The sequence below is a fragment of the Talpa europaea genome (genome assembly GCF_964194135.1).
Source record: "Talpa europaea genome assembly, chromosome: 4".
In the NCBI taxonomy this organism is placed as follows: Eukaryota; Metazoa; Chordata; class Mammalia; order Eulipotyphla; family Talpidae; genus Talpa; species Talpa europaea.
This window is the reverse complement of record NC_140070.1, coordinates 110,514,119-110,532,516: the sequence shown is the minus strand read 5'-3', so window position 1 is coordinate 110,532,516 and position 18,398 is coordinate 110,514,119. Positions and strand designations below refer to the sequence as shown.

At 36.7% G+C, this 18,398-nt stretch overlaps 1 protein-coding gene across 1 annotated transcript in view; it reads left to right on the top strand.

Moving 5' to 3' along the window:
- Nucleotides 1-18,398, top strand: part of CCDC50 (coiled-coil domain containing 50) — a gene marked incomplete at both ends in the record, with an annotated part of 62,455 nt that overhangs the window by 24,991 nt on the left and 19,066 nt on the right. The window contains 4 exons of the mRNA XM_084232696.1: nucleotides 1,028-1,090; nucleotides 2,073-2,199; nucleotides 6,656-6,746; nucleotides 14,512-14,629. Coding sequence (XP_084088822.1) covers nucleotides 1,028-1,090; nucleotides 2,073-2,199; nucleotides 6,656-6,746; nucleotides 14,512-14,629 — 399 coding nt within the window. The remainder of the gene's footprint in view (nucleotides 1-1,027; nucleotides 1,091-2,072; nucleotides 2,200-6,655; nucleotides 6,747-14,511; nucleotides 14,630-18,398) is intronic.

Genomic DNA, 18,398 nt, shown 5'->3' with positions numbered 1-18,398 from the left:
GGAGTTTAAATTGCACTTTGGGTTAGAATGGGTCTTGGGGACTATCATTTCCCATTTGCTTCTTAAGAAAATAAATCTGCGAATGCTCCTGCCTGGATCTCCAGATGGAGGCAGAATTAGAGGCTGATTTCTGGTATCCTCTAAGCTTGCTGTTATCTTTTGGTTTTCAGATTCTTTTTAGGCAATTCTACATTTAGAAAGACTTAGAGACCCAGTTCTAACATGTCTGAAGGTGTGGATCTTTTCTTAAATGTGATTTTCCTTTAAGTGGAGAGCTGCTCCTGGGCATATTGAAGGGACTAATGAAGGTATGTCTTACAGCCTTAAAGACACCAGGATCTCTGAGCAGCACTAGTTTGATCCCAGGCCAGGGAGCTAACCCATATGGCACAGCAGACCTCTCCTGTGTTGCCTGCTGCTTCCCTCAACAGTGTATATCAGTCTGCCTGTCTGCTCTTGACTCTCTCTGGTGAATCCTCTCACCCATCACACATCTGACCTATGCTTCAGCTCTTGTATGCATAAAAAAAATAAGATAAAGCTAAAAAAAAAAATAAATAAGACACCAGGATCTGTGGAAGAGGAGTCTCTAAATTCTGGATGACTAAGGCATGGGCTCGATTTTTTTTCTTAGCTCCTCTGACTATGGAGAATTCAGCTTTCTCTCACTGTAATACATAAAATAGTCTTGTCTCTTTTATTATTTCAGCATTATTACTTGCCTTTTCTTCTTTGAAATGAGTTGGAATTCCCAGACCTCTGGCTTCTGTTTCTGTAGTTTATATCCTTAGGTCAGAAACCAGGCCTAACCATATTGAGTGACATCTTGTACTAGGTACTGGGCAGGTACAGTGTGATTTTTTTTTTTTTTAATGAATTAACACTTTCTACTAACTAGTCACTATTTTCTACTTGCAGATTATAAAGTTGATCATCCTAAAATAATAGAATTGACCTTTGAAGTTAACAGAATTCTCTTTGTGTTAAAATACTGGTAATGAGCCTTCCTGTTTGTTTTCCTCTACAGTGTGCCGAGATTTTGCTGTCCTGGAGGACCACACCCTGGCCCACAGCCTGCAGGAACAGGAGAGTGAGTAATGCTTCTTCAGTTTTATTCCTCTAGAGGTAGCTTGAGGCAAGTTTTTCAGGGTGAGGCTGGGAGAAAACATAATTACCAGTCTGAAACCATCTATCCATCCTGAGAGATTTGTCTAGGCAACTCACACCTGAGTGAAGAATGAAGATCTTGTTACTTTTTTTTTAAGATTTATTTATTTATACATACAAGAACTGGGGTACAGGCCAGAGGTGTGGGGGGAGAGAGGATTCACCAGAGACAGAGTGCGGAACGGCATGAGTTTGATCCCCCAGCCAACCAGGGAGCTACCCACATGGTGTGGCAGACCTTTCCTGACTCGCCCACTGCTTCCCTCAGCAGTGTGTTAAGATCTTAATATTTTGAAATAAGACAGCTACCAGGGATTAGAGAACTGGTGGATATATGGGGGAATGAGGAATTTGAACCTTTTCCTGTGGCTTAGTGTCATAGGAGGGAGACAGTGGATATATGTCTATGGAAGGCTTCTGGATAGGGAGCTCTTCTGTCCTGAATATCTTTTTAAAGGCTATTGCAGGATCCAATTGCAGATTCTAAGTTATATATGTTACACAAAATTACGCATTTGTGGACATGTAATTTGGGAATCATTAATTCATGTGTTAATATAAAAATTAAGTATTGAAAAATGTAGTTTATAAATATAGCGACCAACGTGGAAAGAAGAAAAAGCATTGGTCCTAATTTTAGAATATCTATGTAGAACTCTTGGCATTGCCACTGTTTTTGCATCTGACCAAAGGCTAGTTACTTAACCTTTCTGATCCTCTTTTTACTTAACAGGAAGATGGGAATAATTGTTGTGCTGCCTTACTATACAGCATTATTGAAAGCATAAAATGAAATAATGAATGTGGACCTCTTTTTAATGGAAACATTCTTTTTAAGTTTATTCTGATGTTTATTTTTAACAAACCATTGCACTATACTTCCTCTTCTCAATCTTTTTGTCCAGTTGAGCATCATTTGGCATCAAATATTCAGCGGAGTCGTTTGGTCCAGCATGACCTTCAGGTGGCTAAGCAGCTCCAAGAGGAAGATCTGAGAGCTCAGGCTCAGCGCCAGAAGCGCTACAAAGACCTGTAAGGAATTGGGGAATGGGAGATAAATCAGTCAGGAACTGATTTTTCTGTGGAGTCAGCAGCCAGGTCCAAGAAGGAGACTCTCCTTCTATCCTCTGATTCCTTTCACTAGTAGATTATAAACCCTGTAGTGACTAATAGTTTCTTTCATTTGAAAATTTTTCTTTGTTATTTGAATATGATATTAAGTTTTGGGACATGTGGATTCTGTTGTGAACTTTTAACACTTTTAACTGTATGACTTTGAACCATTTTGTTCTCCTCTCTTAGTCTATTTTCCTTACTGGTAACATGGGGAAAATAACCTCTGTCTCATAAAAATACTGGTTGTTCCAGAAATTTTTGAGTTATATTGTGTTTGTTTTTTTTTTTTATTTTTTTTTTTATTACTTCCTACCTGTATTTGCTGCCACCCTCCCCCCTTTTAACTCCTTGCTTTTTTAGGTAGAGGCAAAATTTTCTGGAAAATTCTGAATTGTACACTCAGTTCTTTTTATAACTTCAGGGTCTGACAGAATGTCCTCTAAGTTTTTTCTTTTAATAGTTACTTATATGGAAAGATCATATCTAAGGACTCTTCATCACAATGACTTTTTACCTTTATTCACTGCTTTAAAGCTCACAAACTACATTTCTTCATTGGCGGTATCTCTTATACTTAAATCTCTAATAATGGTAGATTTAACCATTAGATACTAGATTTAACCGGACTAGATTAGATAAAGGGAGAAGTAAGGGACCACTTACTTTATCTTAATTATTATGTTTAAATAAAGTGGGGAAGACTAATTTTTGCTGCCTTTGAGAAAGTGTTTATTTTTATTTCTTTTTAAATAAATTTTATTTTTATATTCCCCATACAATTGCAGTCCCCTTATTTTGACCCCAATCCCTCCCCTCCCTGGCACCCACCCCCCATAGAGAGTCTGGGGTTCAGAGTTTTTTGTTGATTTTGATTTTCACTTTCTTATAGTTATTCATTTTCCTGGCCCCTTATTTAAGTTTTCTAGATTCCTGCTATGAGTGAGACCATCCGGTATTTTTCTTTTTCTTTCTGGCTTATTTCGCTGAGCATGATCCCTTCCAGCTCTATCCATGTTGCTGCAAATTGCGTGTGTTTATCTTTTTTGAATGCTGAGTAATATTCCATGGTGTATACGTACCACATCTTCTTGATCCAGTCATCTATTTTTGGGCATTTGGGTTGTTTCCAAAGCTTAGCTATTGTAAATAGTGCTGCTATAAACATAGGGGTGCAGGTGCTCTTTGGAATTGATATTCTGTGTCCTTTGGGTAAATTCCTAGGAGTGAAATTGCTGGATCCTATGGAAGCTCTATGTTTAATAGGACCAGAAATCTCCACACAGCTCTTCATAGTGGTTGGACCAGTTTGCACTCCCACCAACAGTGCAGGAGAGTTCCTTTTTCTCCACACCCTCGCCAACATTTGTTGTTGCTAGTTTTTTTAATATGTGCCATTCTCACTGGTGTAAGATGGTATCTCATGGTAGTTTTGATTTGCATTTCCCTGATTACAAGTGATGTTGAACATTTTTTCATATGCCTGTTGGTCATTTGCATTTCCTCTTCAGAAAAGTTTTTTTTTTAGCTCTTCTGCCCATTTTTTGACTGGATTATTTTCTTTGTTGTTGCTGAGTCTCATCAGCTCTTTGCAGATTTTTGTTATCAGTCCTTTATCATTAGTGTTGTGTGCAAAAATGTTCTCCCAGTCAGTGGAGTTTCTCTTTGTTTTTGTTATTGTCTCTTTTGCTGTGCAGAAGCTCTTTAATTTGATGTAGTCCCAGCTGTTTATCTTTGCCTTCACTATCACTGCTTTGGGTGATGTGTCTGTAAAGATGTCTTTGATGTGCATATCACGTAGTGTTTCACCTATATTTCCTTCTATGTATTTTATGGTTTCAGGTCTTATGTCTAGTTCTTTAATCCATTTTGAGCTGATTTTTGTGTATGGTGTGAGGTAGTGGTCAAGCTTCATTCTTTTGCATGTAGCAACCCAGTTTTCCCAGCACCATTTATTGAACAAACTGGAAAGTGTTTATTTTAGAGAATATTCGTAATTTTGTTTAGCTTCCTTGTTTTGTAGATAAACACTATTGACTCTCCCTACACCTGACTTTATGAAAGACTTTGGAACTCACTTACATGAATAACAGTCAGTGCCAGTAAGGCATAGTCATTGCCTTTAAAGGCTCCAGGAAAAAACCGTGAGACTTACATGTTGCAAGATACATGCACAGGCACAAAGAATTGAACAGTAAAATTCATGCCTGTGAAAAGAGAAAAGACTGGGAAAATCATCCCAGCATAAGTGGTGTATTTAATCTAAACCTTGCTAGTTAATCGGAGTTTATAGATAATTGGGGAAAACCATTCTTGTGAGAGGCGAAAGCATCTGGATTGAATCCCATGGTAACTTCAAGATGCTCAGTATTGCTGGAGCAGAGAGTGGGATTAGGTAGGGGGATTGGTAAGAGAGGAAAAAAGTCAAAAAGTAGTCTAAAATTAGACTAAAAAGTCACATATGTTAAGAAATTTAGGTTTTATAGATTTTATAAGCAACAGAGAACCATTGAAGGGTTTTAGATTTTCATTTTTGGACTTATTCTGGGGCTGGGTAGGTTATAGGATTGAAGGGGATAAGATTGAGCAGTGGTCAAATAAAGAGATGATGATGATGAAGTTGAGGACAGTGGGTCATAAAAATTTAGTGACGAGGGAGATGATAAAACCTGGATTGAGGGTGACGTTAATGGAATTAGAGAAAAAGTAGATAGAGACAGATTTGAGATGTATGGCAGTTTGGTTTTGCAAATAGTTAACTTGGGACCAGAACTAAAAGAATCTGGAATTTTAAATGATTGCCTTTGGCATCATTCATGTCTGATAGACTCTGTTATGAAATCCAGTTCTGAGACCTGGTACAGAAGTTTAGCATCCTAAGTTAAGGTAATGATAGCATCATAAGGTAAATTATTAAGACAAAGAAATTATTAAGACAAAGCACTTCAAAATATAAATCAGGATTTGGAAAGTAATGGGCTCTAGGCCCTAAATGAAATAACCAGATATTCTATTTCTGTCTAGGTCTTCATTGTGTTGGAGGTTTTCCTGAATGAAATAAGTATATTAGAAAGTTTCTCAGTGTTCACACCCTGGCAATCTTAACAGCTGAACATCCAGGGAAGGATGAAATGCTGTAGATTTTAATGAAGTGGAACCTTTTACTCAGTCTGGATCCTAGGGCCCTTGTCCAAAATCAGGCTTACTGATTTTTGTCGCCTCCTGTTCACATTTGATTTTGCTTTCTCAGGATTAAATAGAATTAACTAAGTGAACTTGAAGTGTTCTTTCTTGGAAATATGGTGAAAATGGTGAAACTCAGCTTAAACTTCACTTCACTTTATATACTAGGAAATATATCCTCTATGTCACTTCGTGTAAAAGTTGGTTTCTCAGAGCTATGACATCCTAGAGTTTTAAAATGCCCATTGACTTTTCTTGAAACCTGAAATCAGAAGACTTATATACCTCGGGGCACACTCAGTAACCGTCTCTGTGTGATCCAACTGCTATATTCTATTGGTATAACTGTTCTAAAGGTGCTGCTTTAAAGAATATTTCTTTATCACAGTGATTTGTTTCTCCCACTAAAATATATTGTGAACTGCTGAGAGCAGGATTAAAAATTTATTCATTCTTGTATCCTCAGTGTTGAGCATAGTGCCTTGATCATAGCAGGTGTTTTTCAAGTCTTTGTTGAATGCACAAATGCCAAAACAAAACTAGAGTAGAAGCAGAATCACAGCGTGTTTGTTTAGTGACCAGAGTATTTAGGAAGTTTAGATATGCTAGAAAGGTTGCTACTGGAAACTGAAGATGAGGAATATACACTGCCCTACCACTGTTGAAGCCAGAAAAAAATACATCTGATTAAAATATTTTTTTTATAAAAAGCATTTTTAAAGTCATACCACCACCTCTAGGGGACCGTAGTATTATTGAGATTTCAGTGCACTGATAATTTTTTTCTTTGTGCTTTTCCTATATTTGGTTATTTTTGGACATTAATCTCATAGTCTGCATATCCTTTGCAGAAGCTTCAGAAAACATCCCTGTCTCTGTAGAATTCCCCAGCAGGGTGAGGTATAAGGCCGTATAGAAAAAACAGGGAGCTTTTGTTCTGTTGTGATATCTGGGAATCAGATTCTGGGTCTTTGGTTAGTTTTCCTGAAATCTTAGGAAGTTATTTCATTACTTTGGTCCTCAGTAGTTTGGTACCTGTGAGATATAACAGTATCAACCTCAGTATCATTCTTGTGAGGAATGAGTAAAAAATTTGCACTGACTTAATATTTATAGTGAATATTGAGTAAATTGTGTTACTTTAAAGAAAAATCATTCCTTATTTATGTTGTTTTCACCTTTTGTCTTTTAGTGAGCAACAGGACTGTGAAATTGCTCAGGAAATCCAGGAGAAGCTGACAATCGAGGCAGAGAGACGACGTATTCAGGAGAAGAAGGATGAGGTACGACTTTGAGAATTTCCCTCCACCCTGTAGAGGAAGGGCTCTCACCTCCAGAGTGATTTCTTACTGTATTCGTGGACTCAGTGTAGGATTGAGGATCAGAAGGACTCTTTTCTTTTGAGATAGTCCAAATATTACCCTTCTTGAGGGACCATGTTCATTGCCCCTCAATCAGTTATATAAATGTTGAAATCTTAAAAGATGTGGGGATGGGAATTGTGTGGGGAATATAACCAAAATGAAAATGCATACATTGTGCAAAAATGAAAAATGATATAAGAATTATATAAAATAAAATATATATTTTTTAAACATTTATTTTTATTTATTTATAGAAGCATTGGGTACAGTCAGAAGTGCGGGAGGGTGAGAGAACTCACCAGAGCCAGAGCGGGCTGCAGAGCAGGCAGAAGGACCTAAGTACACTGCTGAGGGGAGCAGCGGGTGGCAGGAGAGGTCTGCGCGCCATGTGGGACCCTCCTCCGTGGCCAGGGAACAGCCAGGGATGGAACCGGCGCTGCAGAGGCTGCGGGCAGCCTCGCAACCCAGCGCTCAACTGCTGCGCCACCGGGGAGGCCCTAAAATAAAATAATTTTTTTTAAAGCATTCCCATTTTTTTTAAAGATTTATTTATTTATTTATTTGTTTGTTTGTTTGTTTGTTTGTTTATACAAGCACTGGGTACAGTCAGAAGCGCGGGAGGGTGAGAGAATTCCTCAGAGCCAAAGCAGGGAGCAGAACAGGCAGAAGGACCAAAGTACACTGCTGAGGGGAGCAGCGGGTAGCAGAATAGGTCTGTGCGCCATGTGGGACCCTCACCTGGTGGCCGGGGATAGAACTGGCAATGCAGAGGCTGCGGGCAGCTTCGCAACCCAGCGCTCAACCACTGTGCCACCGGGGAGGCCCTAAAATAAAATAATTTTTTAAAAAAAGATGATAATTGGTAACTTTATGTAAGGTATGAATTAGGTGCTTTAATAAATTACCACAAACTTGGCAGCTTAAAATAGCAGAATTTTTTTCTCCCATGTTATCAAGCTAGAAATTAAAAATGAAGCTGTTGGCAGGGACATGCTACCAACTGGGTAAAATCTTTGTCTCTTCCATCTTTTTGTGGCTCCTGAAAGTCTTTTTGACATTCCTTGGCTGGTGAGTGCATCATTCCGGTCTCTGCCTCCATTGTCACATAGCTCTGTCCGTTATGTCTTTGTCTCCTCTGGTTATCTTATGGGATACCAGTTATTGAATTGAGAACACACCCAATACAGGATGTCTGTCTGCTAGTACTCTCACTTAATCATCTTTGTTAGATTTGTAGGACTCCTGTCCATTGCCAGATGAATGTGTGACATTGGTATGTGTGTATTTAGTTGTTTAAGAAACAAATGATGATTATGTGATATTTAGAACTGCAAATAAGGATGAAGGCTTATTTTGATCCTTCCTGTTATCAACACAGGGGCTTTTTCTTACTGCAGGATGTGTTGCCTTTTTATAGTTGAGACTTTGCTTTGGGGAAGAAACTGGGAACTGAAAGAAGTGATTATATTTTGTAGACAGGAAAGCTTCTATTTAAAACACAGCAGTAATGAAGTTGGCTTCTTATAAATGCTACCGGTGTCCTGTGATTTCCCCCCCCCCACCTCCATTCAGAGAAGAAGGATACAAAGAGAAACCAAAACACTTTATTTTAGGCATGTAGAATCTTAATAGCAATCACAAATAATCTGAGGGTTGTAGTATATAAAATAAGCAGTGTAGTGATGAAATCCACTTCAGATGAAGACATTTAAGTCTTGAAGAAATAAATGACTAGTCTCAAGCTATAATAAGGTGTCAGAAAATGTCTTACAGTTCAGGTCTCCTGACTGACTGCTTCACACTTAAATATACTTTGACACAATATAAAACACACAAACTGTGGAGTTAGAAAGACATGGGTTTGAATCTTAGCTCTTTCATTTTTAGCTGTGACTTTCAGCATCTCACTCAACCCTGGAGAAGCTCAATTTCCATTTTGGAGAAGTCATGATAATATCCTTACTAAAAGGCTGGTGTAAGGTTTAAATGATATCATGTATATACACACACACATAAAACTGTGTGTACATGCTAAGTTAATGATTGCTGTTTTCACTTTCGCCTTCTTCCTAGGTGCTTTCCCCACCATTCTGGCCTTTGTAACAGTTCTGATTTCTCTATAGAGCGATATTGAGAGGGAGAAAATATAAATCTAAGTATATTCCAATACGGTATAATTTGAGGAATCGTCAAGGGCTTACTTGCCTGTACAGGCCTCTTACTCATTTATTCCCCACTACTATTTGACCTGCAGTATTTATTCTTCCCCAGTTTTACTCTTCCCCAGTATAGTGGAAGACAGTAAATGAGAGATCTAATTGTGGAGATTTAGTGAGATTATCCTTTACAAACTGGTTTCAGACTTTCTGACATTTCAGTGGATACCTTAGGTTAGACCATGACTGTTGTCCAAAGGTGTTCTTTTACTGTAGAAAAATGTGACTCTCAGCTGAGGATTATGTGGTTAATGTTAAACAAAATTTACGTTAGTAGTTTATTATTGAAAGGTGTGTATTTTTTATTTTTTTAAGATTTATTTTATTTATGCATACAAGAGCTGGGGTATAGGACAGTGGTCCAGGGGCAGGAGTGTGAGAGGATTCACAGATAGAGTGGGGAGCAGAACAGGCAGATTGACTGAAATACAATGTTGACGGATGGAGTGGGTGAAACAGGAGAGGTCTGCTGCTCCATGTGGAGTAACTTCCTGGCTGAGAATGGAACTTTTGCTGCCCATAGCTTCCTAGGGCTGAGTCTTAACCCCTTGCACCACCAGGGAGGCCCTTGAAGGATGTGTGTTAATACTTATTATTTTTTTTTTTTTAATTTTAATTCAGGGTGCCTCATAAAGGAGAGGCTGAGACTGAGACAATAGTGCTAGTTTTTCTGGCTAACTCTTGAAATAACATTGCCTGCTACCCATGAATTATCTTATTTCCCTCCCCCCCCTTTTTCCCCTATGCTCTTCTACTTCCCTGTGGTGTCTTCTTAGTTAGTTACTATTCAACAACAGTGAAAATTTTCCTCACTGGATTTTCACCCAAATCTGTTTTAGAGATTTGTGGTGTCAATTCTTTTTGGTAGTTTGTAATCCCCAATACAACCAAATATAGAACCCAAAGACTCCAAAGCCCCTTTCTTCTTGGAAAGAGATTTTTTTCCCTGAACATCATTATACATGAGAAGTAGAGTTACACAACTTTGTATGGATGAATTAGCATTTCCAGCTTTGTTTTGCTGTAATTTTATGTGTCTTATAACAGATCACAGATGTTAGGAAGGCGCATTTCCAGGCTGGGAGACAGATGTTGAAAAGTTTAAAAAAGAAAAAAAAAAATCTTTTGTATTTTTACAGCCATTGTGGACTACCTCCCCGTACTGTCTCAGATCCTATTTTTCCTTTGTCCCTCCTACTTCCCTTTCTTTCCTACCTCCCTTTTTTTTTTTTTTTTCATACTTTTACACCATTTCTTGACTATAGGAGTTGTATTACTCTCTAGGTGCCCTGTTGAAGGGGCTTGTAGCCTTTGGAATACCCAACTGTGTAAGTTAGTGATTAATAAAAGTGGATTAATTCCATTGTAATCTCTTTGATCATAGTATAAGCATTTGTCATTGTTGCTTAATGATACCAAGGATTGTGTTTGAATGTGTGTACGTATACCTTTAGATATACACATATGTGTCTTTGAACCTATGTTCAAATAAATGTGAATATGCAACTATTTTAGGGATTTTTTTTTTCCCCTTTTAAGTAAACTGTAACATGGCCAACCATGTTATGAAAAGTCTGGGGCACTAGTCCAACAACTTGAAGCCATTTATAGTATGGACTGTTCAGGGATAAACTTAGTAACCAATTTAAGTTAAAAATTAATCTAGTGTGAACTATGGCACCTTTTTGTGGCATTCTTAATGTGATTGAAGTTTCATATTCTAAGTAAGTATTTATATAAATTGGTAATATTTAGAGAATAGCTCAAATATTAGTACATTTTTGTTACTAATTTCCCCCCCCCCCTTTGTTTTGCACTTTGAAAATAAATTTGTGCATTTATGAATAGAAAGGAAGGGTGAGAGAGAGGCTTCTGGTTGGGGAAATTCTTTTCTTAGTTATATTGAAGTTTTAACATTCACAGTATTGGTATTATATTGCTGATCTTACAGAGTAATTCTTTTAGGGGATTATATCTGCTTTGAGAATTCCCTGCTGAATTAGCTTTTAATATATTACTTGCTACTTAGTGGAATGGCTTTCCTTTTATTTTTTCCTTCTGACAATTATTTGACATTCACATTTTTAGACTTGCTTTTTATATTTTATTTTTATATATAGTGTATTCATAATTTCTTTTTGTATTAATGAGGTGACTTGGTTTACACTATACGATTGAGAGGTACATGTTCACGCCACTTTAGATATGTTACCACACCACATCCACCACCAAAGCAAAACCATTGGACCCCTTCTTTCTCTCCCCTTCCCCTGTTTCTATCCCTCTAGTAGCCTAATTCTGCAGTCATATTTTTAGTTTGTTTTGTCTGTTCCTTTGCTTTGTTTCTCTGTATTCCACACTTGCATGAAATAATTTGTCTTTTTTCTTGATTTATTATTTTATTTATTTATTTATTTTTGGTGGGACCCTCGCCGGCGGCTGGGTAACGAACCGGTGCTGTAGAGGCAGCCTCGCAGCTCAGCGCTCAACCACTGTGCCACCAGGGGAGGCCCTTTCTTGATTTATTTTGACAATTTCCTCTAGTTCATGTTTTCACAAATGACAAGATTCCATTTTTTTTTAAATAGCTGTGTATACTCCACTGGGTATACCACATCTTCCTAACCCACTCTTCTGTCCTTCCTTGGGCATTTAAGTTGTTTCCATAACTTGGCTATTGGAAATAGTGCTGTAGTGAACATAGGAATATGCTTACATCTCTTTAATTTAGTGTTTTTGTGTTATTTGGGTGAATATTTATAGGACTGCTGTATCATATGGTACATATGGTAAGCTTATTTTTAATATTTTGAGAAACCGCTATACTATTTTCCGTAACGACAGGACCCGACAGCCTGTATAAAGGTTCCTTTTTCTCTACATCCTTGCCAACACTTGTTTGTGATCTTTTTGATATGGGCCATTCTTACAGGTGTAGTATCTATCTCCTTGTGGTTTTGACTTGCATTTACTTGATAAGTGATGAAAAGCATTTTTTCATCGCTTATTGACCATTTATAAGTCTTCTTTGGATAAGTGGCTATTTAGCCCTTCTGCCCATATTTTTAATTGGGTTCTTTGTATTTTTGACAAATTGTAGGAATTCTTTGTAGATCTGGATGTCAGCCCCTTGTCAGATATATGATGTGCACTTATTTTCTCCCAGTTGATTGTCTTCTCATTTTAATGGTAATTCCTTTTGCTGCATGTTATTTTGACATAGTTACATTTGTTCATTTTTGCTTTTTTTTCCTTTGCTATTGGAGTCAAGTCCCCAAAGACGTCACTGAAGCCAATGTTGTAAGCATTTTACCAATTTTTTCTTCTGTGTATTTTATTATTACATCCAAGTCTTCAATACATTTTGAATTAATTTTTGTGTAAGGTGTGAGATGTTGATCTAGTTTCATTCTTTTGTCTATGGCTGTCCAATTTTCCTACCACCATTTCACCATTTATTGAAGAGTCTTTTCCTTTTTCCATTGTTTACTCTTGGCTCTTTTTGTAAATTTACTGTCCATATAAGTGTGGGTTTATTTCTGGACACTCAGCTTTCTTCCATTGGTTTGTGTATACATTTTTATTTCTCTATCATACTGTATTGATTACTGCAGCTTTGCAGTACAGTTTAAAGTCTGGTAGTGTGATACCTTTGTTCTTTTGTGAGAATTGACTACTAGTCTTTTGTGGTTTCATTTAAATTTCAATAATGCTTTTTCTCATTCTTTGAAGAATACCATTGAAACTTTGATAGGGGTTGATGTGAATCTGTAAATTGCATGAGAAAAATGGCCATTTTAACAATATTAATTCATCTGGTCCATTTACAGGAAATATCTTTGCTTTTTTTTTTTGTCTTCTGTTTCTTCTAACAGTGTCTTACAGGTTTTGTTTTATAGTTCTTTGTACTCAGTTGGTAAGCTTACTCCTGGGTGTTTCATTCTTTTTGATGTAATGCAAAGGGATTTTGTTCTTGATTTCTTTCTCATCTAAGTTATTAGAAATAGGAATGTAACAGAATTTTGCAAATTGATTTAGTAACCTTCCACTTTATTGTACTGATTTATTGTTTCTAATAGTTTTTTTAGTGGAGTTTTGTGGTTTTCTATGTACATTATCATGTCATCTGCAAGTAGGGATAGTTTTCCTCCCTTTTTCAATGTGTATTCCTTTTTTATCTTTCTCTTGTCTAGTTGCTCTAACTAGGACTTCCAATACTACGTTGAATCGTAGTGGTGAAAATGAACATCCTTATCTTGCCCCTGTCTTGTACCTTTAAAGGAAAGGCTTTCAATTATTCACCTTTGAGTGTAGTATTGGCTATGGGTTTGTCATATATGCCCGTATTAGGTTGATACCTGTTGCTTCTACCATAACTTGATATAATTTCAATCTTCATGAAATTCATTGACACTTGTTATGTGACATGACTGAACTCATTGCACAGTAATATCAGAAAGCAGAAAAAACTGTACTAAACCACATTTGTAATATAACAACAGTTTGCCATTGAATTCTTTATTCTTTCCCCTCTCAAGCCTAGCTGACCTTTCTCCTTACCCAGTTGAAGCTTACTCAAAATAGAGCTGAGAGCTTAGAGGAGCAAAGTAATTGGGTGCTGGGGTACCCCATACATTATGACTATAATTTTTCTACTTGATTAAACATATTCTTCCCTTGAATAACAAATGTCTTGAGAACATGGGGTGTCATACACATTTCTGTCAAGGTTCTTTATACTGAGAGTAACTTATTACTGTGTACTCATTAGATCTAAATTCAGTAGTAGGACAGCAATTATAAGATCCCTGAGAGGTATAGCACTTGGACCTGGTAATGTTTTTAAATTTAGTTCTAGTTATTTGTAGACATCTTTGTTTTCATAGGGGGATGGTATTCTTTGGGGGGACAGGGTCAAGTTGTTACGTATCATTTAGTTATTGCTAAAATCTTGCCTGGAAGTGAAGCAATAGGGGGAGAGGAGGAAGACTGTTTTCTCTTTTTCTGTGAGTTGGTGGTGCGCTAATGTAAAGCTGAATTAGCCGAAGAAGTCCTGTGAAAGAGTCAAAATTATCTTACAATTAGAATACATAAAATTTTATAGATTACTACATTCTTCTCCAGCCAGACTTATTGAATCATTGTTTTGGAAAAAAAGTCCACATGTATTTTTAAAATTCTGTTGAATAACGAGCTTTAGGAAATACTAGGTTTAATGTCTTCAGATTGTGTTAGATTTCAATTTTAAAAATAGAATAAAGTTTTTTTTCCTCACCTGGATCTTGTGACGTTCTGAGTGATCATCGGTGGCATTTATATGACATGTGATTAATACCAGAAAGTCTAGAGAGCCATAGACAGTTAATGAAATCTTGGTAACAGGATGTTAAGCAGTTGACCAGTAAAGTCACTGTATGGAGGTTGTTAAATCTATAGTAGTATTTATTGCCATTTGTTTTGTATTGCAGGACATAGCTCGCTTTTTGCAAGAGAAGGAGTTACAGGAAGAGAAAAAAAGAAAGAAGCACTTTCCAGAGCCCTCTGGCACCAACGCTTATGGAGATAGTTACTATTATGAAGATGGAGGTAACAATGTCTACATCATGATTTACCCCGTCCCTACATTCAGCCTTAATGGCAGGCCTTTAAACTTGTCCATAAATTGACCTTAGGGTCCACTTAGATTTGTGGCATATTTCTATCTGAATTTAATCTGTATTTAGTTGACATACCAGACCCATTTTTATGACTGTTAAAACTTGAATATAGTTTTATAAGACTGACCCGCATTATTTTGTGCTGTGGCCATTTGGAATAGTTATATTATATTCTAAGCACTTAGACCGGTGTATGGAAAAATGGCAGGTAAGTTTCTGGATTTGATCTTTCTCATGGAAGTTTGGGCAGTACTGCTTGAAGCAGCAGAGTAAAATTAATAATAAAAAAATACTAGATAGCAAAATTTTTTTTTCCCTGTTTTTTTATCTTAACCCTATGACAATGATTTATTTTGCTGGTATCAAATTAAATTTTAAGATTCTCTTCATTTTTTGCTCTTGACGCTTTCTTTGCTATTTGATTACCATATGGAAAAATTTCTAAAGGAGAGAAATTCTCTTCAAAATTACTCTTCTGCAGTGCCTGCTTTGTAGTGTGGTGGTGATGGTGGTGTGATGGTGATGACAATTGTGGTGGTGGTTATTCTTTTATCTTACAAAGTGTGTTGGGAAATGAATATTTGCAAGTACTGTTCTGTCCTTATTAAAGATCTGTTAGGAAAGACATTTCTTGCAGCTTTTAGTATCAGTATTTTTTGAAGTTCATCTTTAAGACCACATTTAGGTTAACAAGTAAATAAAACTTAAAGGTGGCATTTAAGGAGTAAATTTTAAAGTCAGTGATCCCAAAGGCCCTTGCATACTAAATATCAGTTGCATCTCTGCAATTTCATGATAAAGGTTAAATAGGTATTTGTCCATGATGAGTAGAATGAAAGGAATGTGTATGTAGATGACAGGCATATTTGAGTACAATCTTGCCCACATTGTTGGTGTAAATTTGTTATAATTAGTAGAATGCAGCTCTATGAAATAATCAGTAATCAATTTGACTGTTTATTATTGATGTTTGTTCTTTGATATTTAAGATACTCAGCCCTTTTCTGATAGCAGTTTTCCTTAAGCTTGTTTTTCTAATTAAATCATGTCTTTCATGATTTAAAAGGAACTTACTGGCATATTTGCTATACTAGAGAACAGATGGTAAGGAGTTGCTCTTTAGCTTTAATTAATCTTAGAAATGTAGTCTGGTGTTTTTCATTTGTTCTTATTTTTAATTCTGCTCTGGAGACATGCTTATTGTAAATAAAAGTAACTATTTAAAATCTTTAAGTTTTTGAAAGTATTACAATGACAAATAATTAAGTACATAAGGTATTGATGTTAACCTTCCTCTAAGAAAACTTTATACTTGGTTGACTTTGGACTCAAGCCTGGTGCTTTAGGGTATTGTCATTCCTGATTCTGATGTTTAGGAAAGGGGACTATTTCTAAGAATTCAGTGGTGTTTCAGGGGCACCTGTATTTTTAAAAAATTATTCAGTATTTCTTTTAACTGCAGTTACAACGTGTAGAAAGTGGCATACGTGTTTGTTTTTTGAGATTGCGGGGTGGTGGGTGATAAGGAATAGGAAGTACTGATCTCCTGAGTATTGCATTTATTTGAATTTCTCTTGCTTTGATAGTGGTGGTGTTGGGAGATCATATATTGCTGAACATATGATCTTCATTTATATGCTTTTGACTTAGAACAACTTGAGTTCCAAAGAAACCACATTACAGTTCAGCTCCTATTCACAAAGCAGTTCTTGTGTTCTTTGCAGAGGTCCTTTCCCAACACATGAGGGATTTTCTTTAATTGTTATTCTCTGCCTTTATGTAACATGATTTTTGCATTACTTTCAAAATAATCAGTGTATCGTTACAGAAATGGTCTTTTCAGCCATTATTTTACTTAAATTTTAATCAGTTTCCTCTTTTAAAAAATAATCATTTATAGATTTCTGTAAATTTAAAGTTTTCCAAAACTACTCTCAGATTTGTATCAACTAAAATTGTGTAACCGATTCATTAATGAGCCCATGTTTTTCTTTCAAAAACCACTTACCTGGGGGCCTTCTCGGTGGAGCAGCAGTTTGAGCACAGCACTATGAATGAAGCTGTCTGCAGTGCCAGTTCAATTCTCAGTCAGCCAGGGAGATACCCACATGGCACTGCAGACCTCTCCTGTTGCACCCGCTGTTACCCTGCGGTGTACTTTGGTCCATCTGCCAGTTCTGCTCCCCACTCTGTCTCTGGTGAATCCTCTTACCCTCCTGCACCTCTAGCCTATACCCCAGTTCTTGTATAAAAATAAATAAATCTTAAAAAAAAAAAAAAACACCTGTATTGCAGGCATATTAGTGATTTTTATTTTTTTATTTTTTTTTTTAAAGCTCACTCCAGGCTGTGGAGTTTTCTTTTTTCTTTTTTTTAATGATTTTTATGTATTTATTTATACGAGCACTGGGTACAGTTAGAAGCGCGGGAGGGTGAGAGAATTCACCAGAGCCAGAGCAGGGAGTAGAACAGGCGGACTGACGAAGTACACTGCTGAGGGGATCAGCGGGCGGCAGGAGAGGTCTGCACGCCATGTGGGACCCTCGCTCGTGGCCGGGGATTGAACCGGCGCTGCAGAGGCTGCAGGCAGCCAGCGGGCAGCTTCGCAGCCTAACGCTTAACTGCTGCGCCACCGGGGAGGCCCCCATATTAGTGATTTTTAAAATCATAGTCTCTGGAGCCTTACAGCCTTGATTGCAGTTCCGTTCCTCCCTAGAACAATTATAATTTTAAGGAAGTTATCTGCTGTAATCACTATAAACCTGATTATTATCCTTAAAGTGGAGATTTCTGAAAATACATCCATCACTTGGATATGGAGAAGAGCAAAGGGCATCTACAAACTCTGAAATACTATCGTTTATACATATATCATTGTTATGTGTGTATAACATAGTATTTTTATATAACTAAATAAAGTCATCCTATTTTGCAAGATAAACATGGATACACTCAGATAAAATGTATATGGGTATGTCAATACATATATATGTAAATATGTGTATACATATATATAGTGACTACGAAGAAATTAATTCTATTTGTCAAATAACTAACTTAATCCCAAGAAGTGTATAATTCTGATTCATTAACTGGACAAGATTTTAAAGGATTCAGAGTCCCCTACTCCAGTCTTTTTAATTTTTTTCTTTGCTGGGCTTAAGGATATCACAGGTAAACTAGACAATGAATGTTTTTTCCAATTAATTGAAAATACAGTAACTTCTGTTCTGCTTCTTATATCACAGTTCCCTAAAGTAAAACTAGTATCAGTTAACTTTTTAGTTAATAGCTGTAGCTTTACAAAATCCATGTTAAACACAAAACGCTTCGTTTGTTTTGGACTAAAAGGCAGACTTGACTCATATAGCTCTCTCTGAATGTTGGTGATGGCACTGTAAAAGACTGTTGCCTGGACATGGTCATCCATGGCTGCTCAATATCAATTCACAAAAAGTGGTCAGTTGATCCTTTGTCAGTTGTTGGGATACACTTAAAATAATAGTTTCACTAAAAGAGTAAGTAACATCACAGAGAGTAATTGTTCTGTTTCACTTTTGCTTTTATGCAAAAAAAAAAAATACACTTAACCACAAATAGTGAAGGTAAATATATTTACAGACATCTTAAAAGACAGGTTTTAATTTAGATGTCATCTTTGAAGCAAATTTCCTTTTTTCCTGGAAAACTCTAAAAGA